The sequence below is a fragment of the Phoenix dactylifera genome, chromosome 2, assembly GCF_051530095.1.
Source record: "Phoenix dactylifera cultivar Ajwa chromosome 2, Ajwa_hap1_PhDact_Kaust_v1.1, whole genome shotgun sequence".
Taxonomy (NCBI): domain Eukaryota; kingdom Viridiplantae; phylum Streptophyta; class Magnoliopsida; order Arecales; family Arecaceae; genus Phoenix; species Phoenix dactylifera.
This window is the reverse complement of record NC_143191.1, coordinates 38,941,184-38,967,387: the sequence shown is the minus strand read 5'-3', so window position 1 is coordinate 38,967,387 and position 26,204 is coordinate 38,941,184. Positions and strand designations below refer to the sequence as shown.

General features: G+C 37.9%; 2 protein-coding genes and 1 long non-coding RNA gene across 3 annotated transcripts; all 3 read right to left on the bottom strand.

The window, feature by feature from the left end:
- Positions 1 to 2,830: 2,830 nt before the first annotated feature.
- LOC149768312 (uncharacterized) lies at positions 2,831 to 3,765 on the bottom strand. Its single transcript, XR_016399342.1, has 2 exons — positions 3,528 to 3,765; positions 2,831 to 3,201 (listed from the first exon to the last, which is right to left on the bottom strand). It is a non-coding gene; the product is annotated as an uncharacterized LOC149768312 (long non-coding RNA).
- A 7,878-nt stretch (positions 3,766 to 11,643) lies between these two features.
- Positions 11,644 to 13,844, bottom strand: LOC149768311 (polygalacturonase ADPG2-like). Its single transcript, XM_089928148.1, has 3 exons — positions 13,009 to 13,844; positions 12,799 to 12,880; positions 11,644 to 12,291 (listed from the first exon to the last, which is right to left on the bottom strand). The coding sequence occupies exons 1-3, from the start codon at positions 13,280 to 13,282 to the stop codon at positions 12,123 to 12,125; spliced, it is 525 nt and encodes a 174-aa protein (XP_089784274.1). The 5' UTR covers positions 13,283 to 13,844; the 3' UTR covers positions 11,644 to 12,122.
- Positions 13,845 to 22,003: 8,159 nt separating this feature from the next.
- LOC120105861 (uncharacterized) lies at positions 22,004 to 23,869 on the bottom strand. The gene is made up of 7 exons (XM_089928975.1): positions 23,739 to 23,869; positions 23,388 to 23,632; positions 23,101 to 23,304; positions 22,922 to 23,014; positions 22,724 to 22,825; positions 22,282 to 22,632; positions 22,004 to 22,178 (listed from the first exon to the last, which is right to left on the bottom strand). Exons 1-7 carry the CDS (start codon positions 23,758 to 23,760, stop codon positions 22,122 to 22,124), a joined length of 1,074 nt encoding a protein of 357 aa, XP_089785101.1. The 5' UTR covers positions 23,761 to 23,869; the 3' UTR covers positions 22,004 to 22,121.
- Positions 23,870 to 26,204: the final 2,335 nt, after the last annotated feature.

The window sequence follows — 26,204 nt, the reverse complement described above, 5'->3', positions numbered from 1 at the left end:
CGCGACCATCAACAGACAGAAAACCAAGTTACTGCCTCTGAGATTCGAGTCGACTCCCAGACAGCTCGAGTCGACTCCAAGGCAGCGCTACACCAAGATGGCAGAAGGTTGTGTTTCACAAACTGAGAGCCGAGTCGACTCCAAGGAAGTTCGAGTCGACTCCAAGACTGGACGAGCCAAAAGACAGAGGATCGGGAGTTCGGGGTCTGAGATTCGAGTCGACTCCCAGGACAGTCGAGTCGACTCGAGAGGACAAAATTCAAAATTGGATCCACGGACTTCAGTGGATGAGCCGACTCCGAAATTGCCAAGTCAGCTCCAGAAGTTGGCGAGTCGACTCCGGGTTAAGACGAGTCGACTCCCAGTCGAGGATGCACCATAATTCAAATTTGGAACAGTGGCCGAGTCGTCTCCAGTAAAGCACGAGTCGACTCCTGCAACAGGCGAGTCGACTCCTGATCGCGCGAGTCGACTCCGATCCCAACGGTAATATTGTCAGGAAGTGCAGACTGTGTCCAACGGCTCTATTTTTGTCTCTAACGGCTAGATTCTTGTTTCCACGCCATCTAAAGCTATAAAAACAAGAGGAGAGCTAGGGGAGAAGGCATGGAAGTGGGAGAGATCATCTAGGAAAGAGATCTCAAAGAGATTACAAAGGAAATCTCCCACAAGCACAAAAGGGCCATCCAAAACGAAATAGAGAGAAGAAGAGCATCCAAGTGAATCCGAAAGCTTCCTCTCCATCCGCGTGCTGCCTCGGGGATCCTCTACTTCATGCCAAATCAGAGGAGGATCAAGTAAAGAAGAAGCCGAGCTCCTCCATCTTCAAAACTCGTTTGAGGGCTTCTCTTTACTCTATTTGTTTATATTGTCATATCTGCTTGTTTAAGAAGCTTTGATTTGTTTTTATTCTTTGTTTTAATATCTTGTAACTTGATTCAATCAAGGGATTGAATCAAGGGGTTAAAGGTTTGTTGGTGAGCCAAAGGGAAAACCAACGGTGTAAGGTTTGTTGGTGAGCCAAAGGGGAAAACCAACGGAGATAGGTTTGTTGGTGAGCCAAAGGGGAAAACCAACGGAGATAGGTTTGTTGGTGAGCCGAGGGTAAAACCAACGTGTAAGGGTTTGATTGTGAGCCCGGGAAAACAATCGGGGTTGGTTCTAGTCGGTGAGCCTGGGAAAACCGACCGAGTTCGTTGTGCGCTCGTAAAAACAACAAGTTGGGTTGTGAGCTTGTAAAACAACCGGCTGTAATCGGTAGGATTATAGTGAAATTCCCAAGAGGTCTTGGGGAGTGGATGTAGGTGCTGGGGTGCACCGAACCACTATATGTCCTTTGTGTTTGTAATGCCTCTAGTTATTGTCTAACTAACACACTTACTTACTTAGATAAATTGCTTGCTTAATTCTTATCCGCACATCCTTTAGTTGCAAGCATATTTAATCAAGTCGAAGTCTATACATCAAACCCTTGCTAAGTTTAACTTTCACTGTGCATCTATACAACTTAGCATAGTTACTCATAAAGTTTTAGAAGTAGCATAAAAGTTTTAAAAGACCCAATTCACCCCCCCTCTTGGGTTGTATCTACTGGGCAACATTATCAGTGTGATATCATTAGGCTATCAACAAATTAAATTTTGGTAGTGTATATGGATGGTATTTATCTGATATCTATTATGGAGAAATGGTTGGATTGTTCATTGCATTAATCATTGGGCATGATATCAATGATAACAAGCTAAGGAAATGGTTGGATGTAGAGGATGACATTGATTTTATAGATGACTGCATAGAAGACAGCCTTGTGATATAAATAGGTTTGGAAAATCATCAGAAAAAAAGAGGATAGCTTTAACTATTCTCTTGTATCCTAAAATAACTTGAGTCAATTTTTACTACATTTGAGCTCAAATCTGTGCCAACTCATCCATGCTAGCTAAAATAGCTAAATAGCAAGTACATTCTACATGTGAGACTAAAATAACTAAGCTTTAGCCTTTTCCCTCCTCCCCTGCTTCCCAGACAGAAAAAAATAAAAATCACAACCAAAATAAAGAATAAGAAATAAAAAGAATTGACGATGAGCTCTGATCGACTATGTATATAACAACAAACCCTAAATCATATTTTTTTTGCCATCTATTGAAGGTTTCGAAACTTCATACTAGAATTCAAAAGTGGAGCAAAGTTTCTAGTAGAACAAAAGATGTATCCTAGCTCTTAATTTGGAGGTTAAAATATTTTTATTACTGCATTCTTTAAAAAAAGAACCTGCTGGCTGCTCCATACCCACCCTAACCTACATAGGCATATTGACTAACTCCAGAGATGATAGGGATTTGTCTAACCAAAAGTGGTGGCCAAAAATGCCCATTAAGTCTAAAGCGCCTATTCCTAAACTATTACGTGCCTAATTCAGTGATGAAAAGCTCCGAAAACTTTAAAGACACGTTTGGTTTATAGAAAAAAAATTTTCTCACCGAAATATTTTTTTTGAAAAAATGATTTCTTGAAATATGATGCCTGAGAAAATGGTTTTGGCATATTTGGTTGATCATGAAAGAATGACACATTCCAGAATGGCTTATTTTTGGTTGAGCATCTACTTTCCTAGAAAAGTTTTATAAAATACCTATTATACCCATAATAAAAAAAAAGACCTTATCCATAAATTTTTATAGCCTAAGGGTACTTTTGAAAAAGAAAAACAACTCCAATTTCCAGCTAGTAGAAAAGTAGCTTTTTCATGAAATATGGAAATCTTATTTTCATGAAAATGCTATTTTTTCATCTTTTTTTTTTTAAGCTCCAACCAAACAAGAGTCATTTCTTTATTTTCCCCGCAAGTTATTTCATTTATCATTTACATTATTGCATTTACAAAGTGATTGCATTATAGAGACCTTCGGTCAATCATGATCTCTGTTGATACAAGTGATGGCTTTCCAAGAAGCAGTAACTTCATTGCCCGTCGAAACTGGCGAGTGCAGGGATTACCGTACCGTTTATTTTTCCATGTACATTAAAGCAGAAGGCTGTTGCTGGCTCTTTAGGGTTTGCAGATGTGATATTTACATTCGCCAATGTAATGTCTGTGCAAGCTTTGCTTTTGCTGCACCTTAGAACAATGGCTTTATCATCAGCTGATGATCCTGCAACCTTGTCAAATTGCACATCGCTCACTTGAACGGCCGACGTCTTCATCCCCATCGAATGCAACAAAGGAAAACAAACCAAGTGATTTAGAAAAATTTGTACAACCACCAGAAACCAAGATATGAAGTTATATTGCAACTATATATCTTGTTTTTTCCAATCATTAATTTTGTTGCGAGGAGTGCTACACCCATGCACACCTTGAGATGTGAAGCATCTACATGCATTGCAACTATTTTTCTTTATATATGCTCTTCTGTGTGGTCGATGCAAGAATAAGAGATCGTTGCAACTAACCAAGCAGGAAGTGATGTCATGTTCATATTGATTGCTGCATTGCTACATTCTTGAAAAGGTGGACGTTTTACCTTGTTGGCACAGTTGTTGCCATGCTCGCAATAATATTGATCTATTATTATGGGCCTCCTTGTCGAAAACATAGTGATATTCCTAAACAATATCCCTTTTGCATAACCACGTCCACCCTAGCAGGAAGGAACTGAGTTAGTAGGGGGGAAAAACTAAACTTTCATACAAATATTGTAGTAGGGCAAAAAGTACTATTCTAAGAACCAACTACACTTAATTTCAGATGATTGGCATCTCTTCAGCAGAGAGATCCTGTAACAACCCAGGACCTCATCCAAAATGGCTAGCCGCAAGTTATTATTTGGGTTCCTTGATCCTGTATAAGTACCTAAGATCTACTCAGCGAATAACCGATGTGGGACTAAACACACGCCCGCACGGGTCCTCACATACTCCCCCCGTTCAAGCCCTGACGTCCTCGTCAGGCTAAGGGTTCATATCTATTCAAATCTAATCACAAACACCACGATTGGCCCGTAGTCAGCCCCAATAGATCCGTGCTGCAGTGTTCCCTAGTCCACATAGGTTATGAGCCGGGTCTGCTCTGATACCATTTGTACCAACCCAGGACCTCACCCAAAATGGCTAGCCGAAAGTTATTATTTGGGTTCCTTGATCCTGTATAAGTACTCAAGATTTACCCAGCGAATAACCGATGTGGGACTAAACACACGCCCGCACGGGTCCTCACTCACGCTCCGAATTCGGATCATGACACGGCCGTGCTATTGCAAACCTTTGCCTGCAATAACACGCAGCCACTTTAAAACTTCAAATTTTTCATCAATAAAATATAGAAGGCCTACATAAAAACTAGTTTTAACATCTCCTGATGGATATAACAACTTCAGATCAAATCACATCTTCATAATAATATTATCCATTTAAGTTTTATCATCTACATTTATTTGTAGGAAGTTAACAGCACTCACCACGGGCGCTCTTGCACATTGCTGCGATAGAAAAGGAACAAAAAGAACCAATGAGCACAGTGGATTGTCGAACAAAAGTAGTGGAATTTTGTAAGTGAAATATATTCAAGTGAGGAGAGAAAATGACAACCTTCTGAGCTCTACAATGCCACCAAATGGCGCCTTGACCATCAATCACGCCCGATCCATTGATGGTTAGACCCTTAATGAACATAAAGTCGATCCAGACTTCTTTCTTTAATATCCAAGTTTTATTAGGTGCCAAGATAGTTCCATCAATCTACATTCCAGGTCCCAAACAACGGTATTAGAAATTCATCAATACACCTGCCAAAGTCATTTCCTTTTTTTTTTTTTAGAGCACGGATTATGTACTATGCACAATTTACACCGCAAAGTGCTGTATAGCACTCGGTGCACTCTATCAAAAGATGAACGGCTATCAAACAAGGCAGTCTTAATTACATGATATACACGGTGCCTTGTAAAAAAAATTCTAGTTAGAAACTATATTTCCAACTCTACAATAGAGGATTATAAGCCAGTCACATATCTTCTTAGAGCCCAGCAAATCTATTGTCTTAAAATGAGGACATGTCTAGATACCAGATATCCTATCCAACTTGTAATTATCTTCCAAGAGTTGAGAACTAAGAATGGAGCAATACTAAGCACACATGTTTCATGTCCATAAATAATTCTTCTACCACATGGCATGGGGGATTGGTCTAACTTACGATATTTGGTGCAATACATGGGGGAGAGGTTCGTTAATTACCAATGCAATACTAGCGCACATAAAGGACCGATCGGACCTATTTTCTTAGGGTTGTTAAATTTAAGAAATTAAAAAGACCGAAAGCAGTTGAGACATTGGGTTTCCCGATCCTCAAATTCTTAAATTCGAACCATCAAAAGTGTACTTGACCTTTCATTATCTTCAAAATCTAGAAATAAGGAAATCGAGCAGCCTGCATAGTTATGCTCTACCTTCAAACCTCCCCATTTCATCAACCCATCTCTTCAGTCCGGCATATTGTACGTATACATTAGATATATTAGCAATACTACATACTTTTAATCGATAATTTCATAACTAATGCAAGAAATAGTACCTGTACATGGATAGAAGATTTGCAAGGCCCCTTGAAGGACACTGCACTTAGCAAGAATGTCTTCCCCGCAGGTACAAGGACGGACGTCCCAGCTTTAGAATCCGTGCATGCCGCATTCCATGCAGCCATGAATGCCTGCTTGGTAAGAGATACCATGAATACATTATCCATATTATATCATGTAGCGCATTCGTTAACTAAATTATGGTTTTTTGGATGGACGGTACGTGTGGCGATGTTAGCTAATCTTGCCATATATAGCTTATTTTGCACTTAGGTGGATGAGAAGATGCATCCTTGCAAGTTGCGAAACAGACGACCAAAAATGGTCTGATGAACGTAGGAACCTTTTTGCCACTGTGAAACATATGCTGCTGTCATGCTATCAACAAGCCGAGCGAGCAGCTAAAAGAGTTCACGTCAGCAAAATCACATTGGTCTCCATGCATGTCACCTAGAGACAAGGAAACGCTCCAAATCATATATAGCTAACTTAACTACCCATTCGCATGATTAGTCTTAAAGTTTTTAATCATGGTTAAAATTATTGCTTTGATACCACTAAATGTCACGCCCCGAATTCGGATCATGACACGGCCGTGCTATTGCAAACCTTTGCCCGCAATAACATGCAGCCACTTTAAAACTTCAAATGTTTCATCAATAAAAGATTGATTACAAAGCATCTAAAAATAGCAACATTTAATGTGTCATTTTCTTATCCCCATAATCCTGAAGCATGTCACGCTCCTCGTTCCTAGCATCTCCTATTCATCTGTAAGAACATAAATAAATGGGTATGAGCTATAAAGCTCACTAAGTAACCATGCATAATCTTATCTGATCAAGCATTATATTTTCTCATACTAGTGCATTAATTTAAGAAACTAACAGTTGTAACAAAGTAAGCATTTCATATAACAAACCAGTCATAAAACTATGCATGTCCATTTATGCAACTTTATAAACATGGCTATGAATCATAAAACTTTTATTATTATCCCATGCTTTGAAATCCGTACTCGTCATTATTCATGCTTTGAAATCTGTACTCATCATTATTCATGCTTTGAAATCCGTACTCATCATTATTCATACTTTGAAATTCGTGCTCTCAGATGATAGTGCAGCTATGGTCACTATTATTACCCGTGACAGGGCCATAATCTTTACCAACTATTATTCCCCGTTGGCAGGGTCTAAGCCAAGCTATTATAACCCGCTGGCGATGGCCGTATGCCGAGCTACTATAACCCGCTGGCGAGGGCCATAATATTTGCCAACTATTATTCCCCATTGGCCGGGTCTAAACTAAGCTACTATAACCCGCTGGCGAGGGCCGTATAACGAGCTATTGTAACCCGCTGGCGAGGGCCATAATCTTTGCCAACTATTGTTCCCGTTGGCAGGGTCTAAACCAAGCTACTGTAACCCGCTGGCGAGGGCCGTATGCCGAGCTACGTACTGTAACCCGCTGGCGAGGGCCGTATGCCGAGCTACTGTAACCTGCTGGCGAGGGCCATAATCTTTGCCAACTATTGTTCCCCGTTGGCAGGGTCTTTTTCCAGTTACTATTACCCACTGGCGGAGGTCGTAAAGCCAAGTTACTTTTACCCACTGGCTGGGGTCGTATGCCTAGTTACTGTTACCCACTAGCTGGGGTCGTGCATAGCGATCTGAGAGTTCTTAAAAAACATATCATGCTTTTCATAAATCTTTTCTCATCGGTACATTGGAAAGTGAATAATGACATCATGTTGAATAAAATTCATGATCATGCTGAAAACTTTATTTTTCTTTCCATGCATCTTTCTACATCATCATAATCATGTATAATTAATATAATAATCATGATGGATGCTATTTATCCAAAATCATGCAATCATTTGCTAACACATGTTGGATCCTAATTTTGAAAATATAAATAATCATATACAACTTCATAATCAAATAGTCACAAGTATTTGATAAAACATAAGATTATATCCGGGTTACTTACATTTTCCACAATTCATATACACAATTCCAAGTCTATAAATAATACTTTTTCATTATATAAAACGTGATACATGATCCATAATAAGATTAAGACAGGTTACTTACATTAATTTCTCACCAAATGCCAATTCTCCAATACCTAGCAAGATCATTAAATTACATGTCACTTGCACATTTAATTTCTATTTATTTATAATCTTAAAGTCATTTACAGCCCATCCATTGGACTCAATTTTATTTTCAGGTCTGTAGCCTAATTCAATTTCTGGTTCAGATCTAATCTACTTCTTGGCTCAGATTTGATTCAATTACTGGTTCAAGTCTGATTCAGCTTCTGGTTAAAACCTGATTCAACCTCTGATTCAGGTCTGATCCAGCTTCTGGTTCAGGTCTGAGCCAATTCCACCCAATTGCCCTCTGGTTCAGGTCTGGGCCCATTTGCATTCAGGCCCGACGTTTAATTAGGTTCTAGATGAGACCCTTGGCCGGATTCAACTACTGGGCCCATTTGTATTCAGGCCCAGAAACACAATTAGTTAATTTATAATTAAACCTTATCAGTTCTAATTAATTTAAAGGGAACCTAGCCTCAAACTATATTCAATTTAGTCCCTATATTAAAATTTGAGCTTTTCAGGCCCAGTTAGTTTTGGTTTTAAGAACAATGGGCTCGAATCAGGGCCCAGCCCAGCCAGGGCTTCTAAACCCAAGTTTATTTGAAGCCCACTCCGGAAATCAAGCCCATTTCAGGCCACCACATTTTTTTTTCTTTTCTTTTCCTTTCTTTTCTTCTTTTTCTTTTCTTTTCTTTCTTCTTTTTCTTTTCTTTCTTCTTCTCCCTTCCCGAACCTTCTCTTTCTTCCTTCTTCGTTCCATCCCGATCTCCTCCCCTTTTATCCTCTTCTCCCACGAAACGAGCTCGGAAGGGTGCTCGGGATGAGGCCGGCCCGAAGCCGACGGTGCTGCGGCCAACCGGCGGCACCGACGGCGGCTGGGGTCCCACCTGCGGCAGCCGCGGCCCGACTGGCAGCTCTACTCCTCCACCTCCGGTGGAGGAGATGGGTCACGGCTAATTCATGATTTTGAAATCTTGATTTACCAGCTTATGGCTAATGAAACTAATTTAGATGAATGATTTCAGGTAGCCTATCTGATAGACAAACTACCCAATTTCTGGTCTGATTTTGCTATGACTCTAAGCCATGTCCAAAGAGGTCTTACCCTAACCCAAGTTTTGAACTCGATTGGAATTGAAGAGCAATATAGGCTCAGGATTAAAACCTCTACTGGATACAAAAACAATGCTTATAATGTAAAGGCTCCACCTAGAAAAAATCAGAACCGACTCTTCAAAAATAAGTATTACAAAAAGAAGCCCTACAACCCTAGAAACCCTAACCACCATAATGGAAAACCTATCCATTTCCAGAGCAGAAGAAGAAGAAAGAGGAAGGTGGTGTTCGTTTCTATTATGTCTGTGGTCGGACCAACTATTTAGCTCTCCAGTGCTTCTGTAAGAAGACTGCACCTCTTCAATCCAAGAAGAAAGGTCCACACACAATCAATGCTCAAGTCAACATAGTGACTTCCAGTGCTGGCTTCTTTGAGATTGCTTTAAGGTCTCAAGTGGAGGAGCTGTGATCATGGCAAATAGCTTGGAGGCGTGTGTGCTAGGAGTGGGATGTGTAGACTTAAAGCTTACTTCTGAAAAATTTCTGTCCCTACACGACGTCCAACATGTTTTGGTCGTTAGGAGAAACCTAATTAGTGGTTCCTTGCTTGTCCAGCAAGGCTATCATCTTGTTTTTGAGTCCAATAAAGTTGTAATTTCTCATGGTGTAATTTTAATGGAAAAGGATTCCTTAGTGAAGGATTGTTTAAGTTGAATGTAATAGTTCCTTTAATAAATAAAAATTCTTTGATCATGAATATAGAGCCTCCTTCTATTTGGCATGGTAGATTAGGTCATGTAAATTATAATATAATTAAGCAACTAATGAACCTAAATTTAATACCAAAAAGTGATCTTAAGAACCATTAAAAATGTAAAACTTGTGTAGAAGCCAAACTTCCTAGAAAGCCTTTTAAATCTGTTAATAGGGATTCAGATCTATTAGAGTTGATCCATAGTGATATTTGTGACTCTGGTAGAACTTCTAGGGGAGGTAACAGATACTTTGTGACCTTCATAGATGATCCATCCAAGTTCTGTTACATCTACCTAATTAAAATGAATGATGAGGAACTCAGCAAATTTAAGATTTTTAAGATTGAAGCTGAAAATCAACAGAAAAAATATTAAAATTTTTAAATCATATCGAGGAGGTAAATATACATCTAATGATATAACTCAATAGAAGAGAGAAGGGAATAGTTACCCTACCAATACTTTGCTTCTCGTTTGGTTCGTGGGAAGAGGCTAGGAGGGAGAAAGTGTGGTCAACAGAAAAATAGAAAAATACTTCATATTTTGTTGGAGCTTTCAAAGGAGAGAGATAGAGAAGCAGCTTTTCCATGGGAATACGATTTCTTTATTTTATGAGAAAAAAAAATCTATATGGGACATTGAAAAATCTAATTCTCACTTGCTAGGAATTGGGATAAATATTTTTCTAGAAATGCCCATTAGCTTTTAGACAGAATAGGAATAGATTTTTTCTTTTATTAAGGATATAACATGTATTTTACATAACTTTTACATAACTACATCTTGATTCCTTTACCCGCTGATAGTGGTTGCTGATAAGTTGCTGATTCTTCTTGGCCCCTAATCTGGAAGATGAAATGGTGGATGGTAGTGGTTGGTAGTCATCTTTAGAAGTGGCCATAACGTGTAGGTCTAGATTCATTCAGGTATTGGTAAATGTATTAATATTGGCTACAGAATGGCTAAGCAGAGTTGGAGATCTAAGTGGAGGTTAAAATCTTTGGTGAGCTGTCTGGGACGAAGTGGCTATTTGGACTTTTTTTTTTTGTTTTGAGAATTTTATGTAATGGCCCTAATGGGTCATTATAGAATAGAAAATTGGTTTGTTGGATTGTGACCTAAATTTACCATGATAAGTACTGAAGAGGAAATATAAAGTGATGAAGGACAAAATAAAAGAATTAATGGTTTAGTCTTACAGTCTTACATGGCTTGATTAGTATAAAAAGTTTTGGTCGTAAATGGTGATATTATGAAAAGTTGTTCTGCATGTGAATGCACAAAAAATTCTTTCCTTGCTGCACTTGTCCATTTTCTTCCTCCTTTGTAAAAGGATTTGGTGACGAACACCCTAGAAAAGAAATTGAACGCTAAAAATTTCGAAATGGCAAAGACCAAGACATGGATCGATGACCTCCAAATTGTTCCACAATATTATTTAATTTATCGGTTGTTTTTATGCATGCTTTTCTCCATCCTTCATCGTTTGTAATGAGCATGAAAAGTGGATACTGCATTCCTTGATTTCCAAAGGCAGCCAAGTTGGCAAAATGCTTATAGTTGCTGGCCTCCTCAGGTTGGTATAAAGCATGATCATGCTTGGATACTTCTTTGAGATACTCAGGGCATGAGAATGGACAATTTGGCTTGATAACTAGGTCAAAACACATCAAAATTTACTGTATAGATCGCTTCTGTTATTAGCCCACTATAAGTTCAATAGACTTTCGGAATTTTGGTCAATCCTGGAGTTTACACAGACAATCAGAAGCTATTCTGGTGTTGATATTCCAAGAAACAACAATTTCAATTTGGCGTCAAACACGAGAGCGCCGGGACGATCGGATGTTTCTTTGTTCCAAACGCATTGAAGCAGAAGTTTGTGATGTTCCTCCGTGGATCTGCAGATTTGAGTCTGACATTGTCCAGGACAATGTCTGTGCAAGGATGGCTTTGGCTACACTTGATGAGGATGGCTTCATCGGTGGCTGATGATCCCACCAAATCAACATATCGCACGTCACTCACTTGAACAGCCGAAGTCTTCACCAAATGGGACAGAGAAATAAAATTAGAAGTTTGGAATATTTCACATAACCACAGGGCAAAATGATCTTTTACTAATTGGAATCAATATCATGCGTTGAATATTACACATTTCTTCTTTATTCTCATTTTCTTTTTCTTTTCATATGAGGAATTCTATATACACCCCTACTAGCAGTTGATGTGAGGTTATTGCAAGAAAAATAGATGATTGCAACTCATTAAACATGTATACGGAATTTAGCACTCTTTTCTTTTCACATTAACTACATTATGAAAAAGAAGACCTTTACCTTGTTCGGGCCATCACCATAATATTGGTCTATTATTATCGGAAATTGTACTGAAGTGAAGTTGATATGCTCGAATAATACCCTTTTGGTATATCCGTGTCCACCCTAACAAGAAGGAAATTGAGTTAGCGGACGGAAACTCAAACTTTCATGCAACCATGATAAGAGACCAAAACGATCCCATTCCAAAAGCCAGCCAGACTTATTCAGCTGATTGGCATCTCTCCTCAGCAGAGAGTTCCTGTCTGCAATTCTAAGAACACAACACTAGTTGCTAGGTGAACTACATCGTGATGCTCGTTAATTTTATTTCATTCGAACAAAATCCATATCCAGAGTTTACCTGGCATGTCTTTATTCTTACTCCATTTGTAGTCCCATTGAATTGGCAATGGGAAACACGAATCCCCTCCACTTTGGCTTCGGAGTTGTCTTCACCCAAGCTTCCAATACTGCAAACATTTAAGTAAACACCTTAGAAATGGAGACGGATGTGGGAAGCTTTTCGACCGACTAGTTGACACTTAATTTACTTAGATTATATATGCACATATACATGCATACATATGTACGTACGTACATGCATATGTATATGTGGAGAGGGGGGGGGGGGGGGGGGGGGGAGAGTAATGGTGGTAAAAACACCACCTCACTATTCATCGAGAAGATACAAAGGGCGTGCAGAGGAGGGCAACCTTGAAGAAGGAAAGAGAGGAAGAATGGATAATGGAGGAAGAACTAAAGAAAGAAGAGAGAAACTTATCACTGGAATCTTAGGTACATGAAATTGTGATCCTGGAAGGAAGAATCAGCTTGCCTAGTGGTTCTACCAGTTAGATGCATGATCATTACACCAAGTGTGAAATTTAGTAGAGGCAATAACCTTATACGTTATACATTTGCTCCTAATGATCTTCCTTAAGTGAAACCAAATATTGTGACAAGTGGTGAAAACAAACCTTATGCCATGGCCTGGACCACATCTTACATGACTGATATTAACATCCTTGGTGCTGGTCTCAATAGATATGCAATCATCTCCTGCAATCATATAAAATCATATGGTTGTTCAAAACTTAAAATTTCCTATGTTTTCATTTATTCTATATATTAATATAGCTGTGTCATTTGCAGCGAACAATCTAGATTTATAGTGAAGAAGAGACTACCTGTACCGATGACAGAGTGCGAGATTTGAATGTGACGGCTTCTTTGGACGTGTATACCGTCCGTGTTAGGACTATCTTCAGGAGCTGTAATGGTGATCCCACTCACACTAACCACAAAAGATCTTTGTATGGTGAGGTGCATCATAGGGCTGTTTTTGAAATTTAAGCCTTTCAAGTTGACATGTGTGCACTTTCTAACAACAAATGCCTGCACCGAAACATTTTTTGTGATAAAGTTATGGCTAAACAAGGTTCCTGAAACAGTAAAAGACATAAGTTGCAGAGCAAATTTAGGCCTAAGCCCTTATATATACATATATGCTATTCTTAATCCGTCTGCAGTCAATAAACCAAGTTGACATTTATCACTATCTAGTTTCGTATGATTTCGAATCATAATTATTGTTTCAAAACATGAAAGAAAATTTTTAGCACCTGTATGTGGGATAAAAGGCTGATTTTACACAACGACTAGCAACATTTTGATCCTAACCTTGTAAATATGTAGCCCCTGTATTGCATTTAGGCTTGACAGAATATGGATGACTGCCACTCATTGCTCCGAGATACTCGGACCATGTTAGGTGGAGACGTTATCTTCAAGGCCAAGCATGTCTACATGTAGGCCAATGGAGCTATGGATTGGGTGGCCTCGTATATGGCTGAGCACTCTAGGTGTGCTCTCTAGATTGGTGAGAGGGAGCTGCTTAGAGCGCTCCAAGACTTATTATTTTTGGACTTTTTTGGATGTATTTATACTAAAAGTATATGAGTCATCTATTATAGCAAAAAATAAAAAATACAAAAAATAAAATGGTTCAATTAGAAATATAGTTTTTTGATAAAACAAATAATATTATTGAACGAATGAAAATTACAAAATTTTCGGCTTTCAAATGAAAAAAATTAAAATGTGTTTTTGAAATAGAGAGAGTTGAAAAACTGAGTCCGTAAATTGTAGTCTCCCAAAGTAGATAATAGTCAATCATTAAACCTGGTGTTCTTGATACCAAATTCAAATCAATATGCTAAAAAGGAACTTATGCTATGTCATATTGACCATCCAGCCCTAGTTATGGTACTGTACTAAGATTATATGTTATGAATATATTGGAGGTTCAAGAGCACTTACAGTGGGTCCATTCTTGCATTTCTGCAACAGAAAGAAAAACAAGAACATTTAATTACATATAATACTCGAGTAAAAACGGTGGAAATGAAGACATGAAAATGAGAAAAATGCATGGAGAGAGAATTCTAACCTGCTTAGCTCTACAATCATACCAAACAGCGCCTTGACCATCGATGTAGCCTGTTCCATTAATTGTTATCCCTTCAATACCTACAAAGCTAATCCAATGGTTCTCCCTTACCGCCCGAATTTTGTAGGGCGACATAATAGTTCCATCAACCTACATATTCCAAGGTCAACATGATTACGGAATGCTTAGTGATATATTTTGATACCAAACATCTTATCCAATTTCCAATCTCGAGTGCAAAATAAGAATGGAGTCATGCTTGAAGGCACCCATTTCAAAGCGGAGCACGAAATGATCGATTTAGCTTGAAGGATTTGGCGTGGTATGCGAGAGTTAATTATTGGGTTTAAGATATTTTCCCCATGCACGTGACAAGCACACCAAAGCATCTTTCCTTAAAAATACTAAATTTAGAAAACAATATGGGGAAAGAAGCGGAGGCATTGGATATTTGAGTCCCTAAATCCTTAAATTAAATAAAAAAAATTATTTTTCGAGAGGAACGAAAGAAAGTCCACCCACATTATTATAATTATTACCCAGTTTAAAGCAAAAAATATATATGACTATTAATACAAGCTCCAATTCACTTAAAATAATATTTTTTATTACTATTATTTTCTTCGGATCTCAAGAATTAACCCTGCACCTTCAATCTAGCATATCGTATTCACTATGTGAGGATGTTCACCAAGAATAATGAGCCACTAGCAACAGCAGTTATTTCAGCCACTAAATTTGCAAATGGCGCTAGAAATAATACCTGTACATTGATGTAAGACTTGCAAGGCCCCCGGAAGTAGAGTTGGTCCGCCAAGAATGTATACCCTGAAGGTATGAGAAAAGTTGGAGCTTTAGAATCCGAGCACGCTGCATTCCATGTGTCCGTCAATGCCTGATGGATAAGACTCAGATTATTCCATGAATCCATACTAACACATATAATAGTAGTGCACTTAACGCATTTCTGATGCAAGAGGAATTGAAGCCTTCAGTTGATTGCTTATTACTTATCTAACTAGATTTAAATCTATTCTACCACTGCATTGTGCTTGTGTTGGGACGTAACTGGTGCATGCATGGTGAAAGCACAGGATGTCCGGATGGCATACGTGCGCATGAAGCGCAATCATATGGTATGATCAGAAATTGCTCTCGTTAACTTCCTTATAGCTACAAGCGAGGATAGGTGAGTTAAAACCGCATTTTTTGTCATTGTATTCTTTTGTGACTATGGCATGCTACAAACTTCTAGAAGACAATGAAAGTGAGTATCACCTAGGGTTGTAGATGGGTTAGGTTGAACCGAGGGAAGCTTGACCCCGATCCAATCTGATTCTAAGTCAGATTTTAATGTTGGATCCAAATGATCAAAGCAGGTCAAGTCAGGTCCATAACAAATAGTTTAGACCCTTAAAATCAAAAATATTACTAAGTAGATGGTAAATCAATTAATAGCATATTAATGTGATTATATATTTTTCTTAAAACTTCATGAGTGTTGTATAAAATTAAATAAGGCTATAAATAGAATCAATTATCGGATACAGATTCGGTAGTTGTCTATCGATATTCTTATCTATTTTTATTTGATAGATATGAATACGAATATAGATCTTAGTCGGATGTTTAAATTGTTATTTATATCTAGATAAATTTAGTTAAAAAATGGATATCGACAAAAATCAGCAAAATCACATATATTTTCCATATGTTGTTTGCATTTGTGTGTGCGCGTACGTGAGAGAGAGATGGGTTGATCAAAGAGGTTTATACCTGGGCATCGTCTGTTTTGCCATCTCCTTTGGCTCCTTTATCTATGACATTGTAGATCGGACCCGACAATACCCCAACCGCAAGTGAAGCAAAAAGTAGAAAGGTAAAAGCACGCACAGATCCCTGAAATATAAACACTATACTTAACAAGAGACAAACTATACTTAAGAAAAGAGAAACATGAATAGACACAACTCATTTAATCGTATACTGTAGCCAAAATTAAAAAAAAAAAACAAAAACAAAATTATCACGTTCCTCACCATGCTATCCTCGGATTACAGGTGAGGAATGAATAAAAAAAGCAGCGCCCACACCCTCCATTATATAGACATCTAGCTCACTGTACACCTCTCAGATCAAATCATGAAGTACATCCAAGAGTTTCGATTTATGGTGATTATTTTCCTTTCATGCTAGGTTCATTGTTATATGGTCATCCATTTATTAGGGCAAATTTAGGATATGGTTGATTAATTGCGTGCCAATAGAGTCCTAGCTAGTTACCCTAACAGTGAGAAAAAAAAATCCCATGCGAGGTGCAAATTGGAGTTGACAGGCTCTAATTAGGGCAATCATGGACCAAAGGTTATGTAATTAGCCTTAAATTAATCCTCCTCTTATATAGAAAGTTGCTAGCTGCAGGGAGCACAACACCATATATGGCCGGTGATCATTTTCACCGATGCATTGTCATATTACCATCTATTTATCTCCTTCAATGCGATTTGGTCATCAGAGCACCAAATTTTCTTCACATGCTTCGTTCCAAACATGCCTAAAAGATCTCTTTCTTGTCTGATTTTGATTTTTTTTATAATTATCAGTAATTTTTAGAAAATTGCATCTAATACCGTCTAGCACCATAACACTTCTTCATGAAAACATGTAACAGCTTTCAAAGCGAAATTGAAAGTATGAAAGGTAAAACCTCTTCCTATTTATTTGCGTCTTATTAAGAAATATAAATATAATCTAATAGAGAGAGAGAGAGAGAGAGAGAGGAGACAGGAGAAGGGCCATTAACAAACGAATGGAGTCAATTCTTTTTTTTTTGATGAAAACGGCAATTCATATAGCTCTAATGTGAGTACATCTTGCCAAATCACGAGAAAATAAAGAGTACAAGAAAATGGGTATATCTGCTGCGGATGTCCAGAGGAACTCTCCAGTGTGTCGGGCGATAAAGGAGGCGATCCAGTCTGCTGCCTAGTTCGCCTCCCGAAACACATGTGCTGCCTGAAAATTGCTCATTTTCTGAACCAATCTGCGAGCCTCCCGGATGATTGGATGCCCATCTCCAAACCTGTCCCCTCTCTGGATCCAGTCAATCACTATAGCAAAATCTCCCTCAAGGCACACCCGTGCAGCACCAAATACCCGCCTCGCATAGAATATGCCCTCTCAGGCTACCCGAAGCTTCACCCCAATCACCGGAGTCAAATCTTTGAAACACCCCCGTGAGCCATATCTTTGAAGAGAAGGGTACAGGATTTTTGCAGCCACCAAGGCTGTTGTACACTATATCCAAACTATCATTACTAGCTAATCTGGGACAAGGATATGCTACAAAAGGAAGTGAAAAAATTGCAATTCCATTACTCTAGCTTATCAGTGTGATATCATTAGGCTATCAACAAATTAAATTTTGGTAGTGTATATGGATGGTATTTATCTGATATCTATTATGGAGAAATGGTTGGATTGTTCATTGCATTAATCATTGGGCATGATATCAATGATAACAAGCTAAGGAAATGGTTGGATGTAGAGGATGACATTGATTTTATAGATGACTGCATAGAAGACAGCCTTGTGATATAAATAGGTTTGGAAAATCATCAGAAAAAAAGAGGATAGCTGTAACTATTCTCGTGTATCCTAAAATAACTTGAGTCAATTTTTACTACATTTGAGCTCAAATATGTGCCAACTCATCCATGCTAGCTAAAATAGCTAAATAGCAAGTACATTCTACATGTGAGACTAAAATAACTAAGCTTTAGCCTTTTTCCCTCCTCCCCTGCTTCCCAGACAGAAAAAAATAAAAATCACAACCAAAATAAAGAATAAGAAATAAAAAGAATTGATGATGAGCTCTGATCGACTATGTATATAACAACAAACCCTAAATCATATTTTTTTTGCCGTCTATTGAAGGTTTCGAAACTTCATACTAGAATTCAAAAGTGGAGCAAAGTTTCTAGTAGAACAAAAGATGTATCCTAGCTCTTAATTTGGAGGTTAAAATATTTTTATTACTGCATTTTTAAAAAAAGAACCTGCTGGCTGCTCTATACCCACCCTAACCTACATAGGCATATTGACCAACTCCAGAGATGATAGGGATTTGTCTAACCAAAAGTGGTGGCCAAAAATGCCCATTAAGTCTAAAGCGCCTATTCCTAAACTATTACGTGCCTAATTCAGTGATGAAAAGCTCCGAAAACTTTAAAGACACGTTTGGTTTATAGAAAAAAAATTTTCTCACCGAAATATTTTTTTTGAAAAAATGATTTCTTGAAATATGATGCCTGAGAAAATGGTTTTGGCATATTTGGTTGATCATGAAAGAATGACACATTCCAGAATGGCTTATTTTTGGTTGAGCATCTACTTTCCTAAAAAAGTTTTATAAAATACCTATTATACCCATAATTAAAAAAAAGACCTTATCCATAAGTTTTTATAGCCTAAGGGTACTTTTGAAAAAGAAAAACAACTCCAATTTCCAGCCAGTAGAAAAGTAGCTTTTTTATGAAATATGGAAATCTTATTTTCATGAAAATGCTATTTTTTCATCTCTTTTTTGAAAGCTCCAACTGTCACGCCCCGAAATCGGATCATGACACGGCCGTGCTATTGCAAACCTTTGCCCGCAATAACACGCAGCCACTTTAAAACTTCAAATGTTTCATCAATAAAAGATTGATTACAAAGCATCTAAAAATAGCAACATTTAATGTGTCATTTTCTTTTCCCCATAACCCTGAAGCATGTCACGCTCCTCGTTCCTAGCATCTCCTATTCATCTGTAAGAACATAAATAAATGGGTATGAGCTATAAAGCTCAGTAAGTAACCATGCATAATCTTATCTGATCAAGCATAATATTTTCTCATACTAGTGCATTATTTTAAGAAACTAACAGTTGTAACAAAGTAAACATTTCATATAACAAACCAGTCATAAAACTATGCATGTCCATTTATAAACATGGCTATGCATCATAAAACTTTTGTCATTATCCCATGCTTTGAAATCCGTACTCGTCATTATTCATGCTTTGAAATCCGCACTCATCATTATTCATGCTTTGAAATCCGCACTCGTCATTATTCATGCTTTGAAATCCGCACTCATCATTATTCATGCTTTGAAATCCGTACTCGTCATTATTCATACTTTGAAATCCGTACTCTCAGATGATAGTGCAGCTATGGTCACTATTATTACCCGTGACAGGGCCATAATCTTTACCAACTATTATTCCCCGTTGGCAGGGTCTAAGCCAAGCTATTATAACCCGCTGGCGAGGGCCGTATGCCGAGCTACTATAACCCGCTGGCGAGGGCCATAATATTTTCCAACTATTATTCCCCGTTGGCAGGGTCTAAACTAAGCTACTATAACCCGCTGGCGAGGGCCGTATGCCGAGCTACTGTAACCCACTGGCGAGGGCCGTATGCCGAGCTACTGTAACCCGCTGGCGAGGGCCATAATCTTTGCCAACTATTGTTCCCCGTTGGCAGGGTCTTCTTCCAGTTACTATTACCCACTGGCGGGGGTCGTAAAGCCAAGTTACTTTTACCCACTGGCTGGGGTCGTATGCCTAGTTACTGTTACCCACTGGCGGGGGTCGTGCATAGCGATCTGAGAGTTCTTACAAACATATCATGCTTTTCATAAATCTTTTCTCATCGATACATTGGAAAGTGAATAATGGCATCATGCTGAATAAAATTCATGATCATGCTGAAAACTTTATTTTTCTTTCCATGCATCTTTCTACATCATCATAATCATGTGTACATAATATAATAATAATAATAATGATGGATGCTATGTATCCAAAATCATGTAATCATTTGCTAACACATGCTTGATCTTAATTTTGTGAAAACATAAATAATCATATACAATTTCATAAACAAATAATCACAAGTATTTGATAAAACATAAGATTATATCATGTACTTTTTCCACAATTCTTATACATAATTCTAATTGCATAAATAATACTTTTTCATCTTATAAAACGTGATACATGATCCATAATAAGATTAAGACAGGTTACTTACATTAATTTGCTCACCAAATGCCAATTCTCCAATACCTGGCAAGATCATTAAATTACATGTCACTTGCACATTTAATTTCTATTTATTTATAATCTTAAAGTCATTTACCACCCATCCATAGGACTCAATTTCATTTTCGGGTGTAATAACCCCAAAATTTTTTTTTATATATAAAAAGGGATAGAATAGTCCTTTAAAATTGATATAAGGGGTAAAATTGGAAGGAATCAAAAGATAATGGCATAGTTGTAGATATGTTGAAGTGTTAGGGGCAAAATGGGAATTTAATAATATTAAACAAAGGTGAATAGTGCTTTGATGTGATTTAAATGGGGTGGTTGGTGGCTCACGGGAATGAAGCAGAGAGAAGAAAGGGAGGGGTTCTCAGGGCGACAGAGAGGAAGAAAAAGAAGAAGAGGAAAGGAAAGGAAGAAAGGAAGAGGAAGAAGAAGAAGAAAAAGAAAGGGAAAGGAATCCCGAGTGCACTTCCAGCTGAAGGGAAAAATATAGATCTCCTTCCCCTCTACGCAAGGACCTCGATTTTCAAAAAGAAAAAGGTAAATATCCATCCCTATCTAGTCTTTTGATGACATTAGGCTATACAAAGGGTGAATATAGTCTAGAGGGGTCGGATAAGGGTTGTAGAGGCGGTTAAAAGAAGAAGAATCGGATTTTGACAAATTTTTCCGGCACTACGGAAAAACGGTGTCGAAGTCCCAACTTCGGCGAATTATTTAGGGGGTCAAACGACCTCCGATAGCAATGCATGTTACCTCTTTAGAATCTCCTATGAGTGTAGAATGTTAGGTAAAAATTTCATCAAATTTGGAGTCCTGAAAGTGGATCAAACCCGGGATGAAGTAACCGGCTGTCGGTCCGGATTACTGTTCATCCGGGTGGAAAATAAGGGATTTCATGCTATAATAGAGTATTAAGCCTAGATCAAGCTAAAAGGGACCTTGTACTCATGCAAGAAAATCTCTGGTATACATAAATGATGAGTTAATTAATAGAAAAAGAAAAAAAAGGAAAGAAAAGAAAAGATTTAGGGAACGGGGGAGTTGAATCAATTAAAGTTCCCTATATTATAATTGGCACGTAGATTATAGCCCTTGATCACTACAAGAAAGATCATCTTTCCCGACGCTTTTTATAATCTTTACCGACGCTTATAAGCGTCGGCTAAAGTTCCCGCAACGCAAACAGAAGCGTCGCAAAAGCGTTGGCGATACCGGAGTGGCAATTGTTTTTGCCGACGCTACTTGAAAGCGTCGGAAAAAACAGGGCTTTTCCGACGCTAATGTAAGCGTCGGCAAAAACAAGATTCGCCGACGCTTTAAAGCGTCGGTAAAGCCCAAAGGAAGCCCAGAAAAAACTGGTCTTTCCCGACGCTAATAAAAGCGTCGGCAAAAAAACAGCATTCCCCGACGCTTTAAAGCGTCAGGAAAGCCCAAAGGAAGCGCAACTATGGGTTTTCACCGACACTATAAAGCGTCGGCGATGGCGTGCAAGGCCGTGCCAAAGGGGGTTTTTAACGACGCTTTAAAGCGTCGGGAGTGGATTTTGTTTTAAAAAAAAAACAAAAGCGTATTAAAAAAGATATTATAGCAAATATGAACCTGCATTACATTTACATCAAGACAAACATACAGATCATTCGAAACATTCATATTGTCATATAAGATTAAATTTACATAAGTTTAGAATTACAATATATTTTGAAAAATATAAGAAAGATACATATAAAACTCATTAAATAACAGTCTAAAAAATATCAGGGACCGCATTCAGCCCCATCATCATCTCTGCGAGCTGTTGAAGTATCAGGAACCTAAAAAAAAAAAAAACTTTAGAAGTTAGGAATATGAAAATTATTAACTCATGCAAAATAAGTAATAATTATGTATAGTCATCAAATACATATAGTTATTTACCTGATGAGGGAGAAATCGCTGTAACATAGATGAAATATGCTCAAGCTGAGACTGCAAAGTTTGTTGGTTCTGCTTCAGCTCTGCCAACTCTGCCTGATGGCGATCCTTCATATCTTCAATTGTTGCCCGAAGTCTACTAACTTCTGCATTGGTACTGCCTTCTTCAGCATTTCTTGTATACATGCCCACTGCAGACAACTGAGTGGGGGTAACTCCAACGCCATAACCCCTCACTCTACCATAACGCTCTGGGCCCAGTAATTCAGCGAGCACCTGAGCTTCGACATGACTGGTCGCGTCGGATGATGATGACTCTCCGACGCGCTCTGAAATAAAAGTTGTTGCCCTGTCCTATATATCTCAAAAGAAAAAGTCATATTAATGCATGCCAATAATAGAACTAATAAAAATATCATTGAAAGAGTCAAAGATGAATACATACAAATATATCTCTTGACTCCTCCCGAACAAAACTGCCATCTCTATGGGTGTGAGTCATCTTATAAAACTCCACCTTACCAGGCTCCCTCCCATTATTATCCATCTATAACAAAATGTATATTGGCAAGCTAGTTATCATGATACATGCTATATGATAGAACAGTTTAAAATGGTTTTAAAGAGTTGCAAAAAAACTTACGAATTCAGCTTTACGTCGAGCATAACTCATCGAGCCTGAAGTATGAGGAACAGTCTGAGAGGCTCGTGCAGCTCTACCTATGTTGGAATATGTCTTTCCAAAAAAAGAATAAACAATATAAATTTATAATCTAAATTATTAGTAAATACAATCTAAGGTATTGAAAAAATATACACAACCTGAGCTTTTTTCGAAAACCAATAGTGAACAAGCTCCCTCCACTGATGAGGGATTATATCAGGAGGACAAACACGGGCAACCTCCTCTTCTGTCATACCATTGTGCTTCCAGTCCGTTTTTAACTTGGCCCTATATTCTTTCCACTTGCGGTTGACGGACTTCAGCACCCAATCATGACTCTCTTTAGGAAGCAAAAACTTTTTCTACACCAAAGTAATTAAATAATATTATAACAATGTAAAATTAAAAAATAAAATTGTGATAGTAAGCAAATTCAATTATTTACCTCAATAACTTTAAGAAGCTCAACCTTATACGAAGGAAGCATTTCATTCCATTTCGTATAGTTGAGCGGACACAATTGACCCTTCCGCGCAACCGATCCTAGAAAAGTCGATAAAATGCTTGCAGCCCTCTTGATAGGCTGCCCCAGTTCATTGCATTGGACGACGATTTTCTCATCCTCACGTAGGCTCCACACGTCCTGTGCTCGAGTGGGTCCTCGTGTCCTCCTCACTCTCCCCAGTCCATCTATAAAAATAAAATAAAATATACATTAATTAAAACATTAAAGGCAAATGATTTAATATAATTAGATTATAAGAAAAATTAATATATAAAATGTAAATCAAATTACCCTGGATGTGCACGTCATCCATGTCTGGACAATCAGCAGGTGGCACGTGCTCAGACTGAGACTCGTGCTGAGAATGGGACTCGTGCTGCTGGGACTCGTCGGGCTGCTGGGACCCCAAGGACTGATCGGAAGAAGATCCCACAGTTGTGTGCTGAAACTCAACATCTCTGAATCGTTTTCCTCGCGGCATGTTGTTACCTAGTATACACAAAAAGAAGCAATATTAGTTAAATAATAAATAAAATCTAAATATTGATTGCGGTGCTCACCAATTCTTTGGTAAGATTGTTTCTGATGCTGAGCTGCTCGATACACTACCCATTGTTTACTCATGATATGTTAACAATTCATGCAACTCTGAATCACAGCTCATTCTTGCATAAGAGCTTTTATTTCTCAGAAAGAAGGGTTGGAAACAGATGTTATAGATGCTAAAAGGAATGAAAGATTTTATTAATGTTTCGCCTTCTCCTTCGTATTGACCTGTGTGCTAGTGTTCTTGTTAATGCTATAAATCTTTTTAAAGCAAATTAGCAAGTATAAATCTTTCTAAATGATTTTCTCAAAAATCATTACCTAATGAAACAGAAGAAACATATCAGTAATCACATAACTGTCAAAATTGTCACGAGAGAGAAAGAGAGATGTAATTCATAAGTGCGGGAACAATGTATACCTGTTTACAAGTAGGGCAAGTATCACTCCTTTCATCCACTGAAGAATACACTGTATGTGCTGATCTTTATTGTTTCTGTTCCTAAAAGTGAGCATTCAGAATAGGGGACAAAGCAAGTCTCCAATATACAACTAAAGATGAGGCATGCTGTAGGTTTCTGAGAACCCCGTTTCCACATAGACTTTTGTTCCATTTCTACATTAGATGCTTTGTTGGAACCATTTCTCTTTATAAGAAAAAGAAGAAGAAAATTTAACAAATCTTGTGGAGCTAACAGGTTTGAACCATGAAATGGCGCCATACTTCACTAATTTTTTTGTCTTAGGAGATGAGCTGTACCAAAAGAATGCAGATGGACTTCTCTTGAGGCTAAAATGAAATGAAACCAGACACTATTAATTTCCGGAATGAACTGCTAATTTGACTAATTGATAATTCAAATATCGATTGAAATCTTAAGAAATAAAATAGAAAATACTGGCTGATATTTTGATATTATCCTGAGCAACATACTAAATTAATAACCAAAAACCTCTGAAAATATTAAAACTTTATTTATGAAAAGAATGATTTTTTAAAGAATTAGACATCCCCTTGGAGACTGAAAATATTTTTACAACAGACTAAATATTTTTAAGTCAATGATATGCACTTAATAAAACTTCACCTGTTGCTCAGTTGGCTTTCCAATGGCTGCCTTCCCCATTCTCCTCAAGAAACAAAATGTCAAAGAATTAAGGAGATAAGTGCATAAATATGGAGATATCATAAAAACCCCTTTTATCCATCTGAATAGCTAGCATAGCACTTAAAGAAATGGGATGAAGGGAGAAATTAAAATCAAGTTACACCATCCTGATGATTAGAAAATGCTTAGTAGCTCTGTCATGGATCATCTTCCACTACCTACCTTCACCAACATTTTACCATGGACTATGTATGGTCCACAACATTATTGTCTTCCTCCCCTATACGTAAGTCCAGATGCAATAATAAGAGGCGCAAACAAAATTATGGTCAAAGATATCAGAACGGAATATATTTTCCAGATATAACATTAAGTTCAATTGTCTCAAATAAGACCTCAGCAATCAGTAATTTCAACCTCTTCATTCACTTCATCCACAGTAAGACGGTCTTCCCCAGCAATTCCTCACTAGGTGCTTGGCGAATGTCTGGAAAGGATCTCAATGTCATCACTTTATGTGCATGGTGAACTGCACCATAACATAGCACTATATCTGAATCATTAGTACAAGAACTGAAACACACCAAAGATGACGCAGGCATGCCGAATTTATTGACCATATAGATAATACCTGCTTTATCCACTGTTTATCAATCAGTCAGGAGTCAGGGCACTCTGAATGAAGTCATCTCTGTGATCTATTTTCATGATACTCAGTACTCATTACTCACCTTATAGAGACATTGTCTTTACTCAATGTACAAGCAGCACCACACATTTTGGTGTACATTATTTTCCCTTGAATTCAGTGTTAACCTTACCAATATTATAATATGTCCTCATCAGTTAAAACTTCAAGAATAATGGTTGTTTTGTTGTCACAATCCCTTAGTTGCTTCCACAATGTTGAGACTCATCTACGCTTTACGACCTTTAAGATGTTATCATGTACTAATATGCATGTTTAGTAATTAGATGACACATCCCAACTATCAAATGCCTTGAACCCTTATAATAACACGCGAACAGCATCCTAGCATGTGAGGGTGAGTTTTGAAATCTGGCATGCACAAACCCTAAAAGGAAAGTTTATCTACTCAAT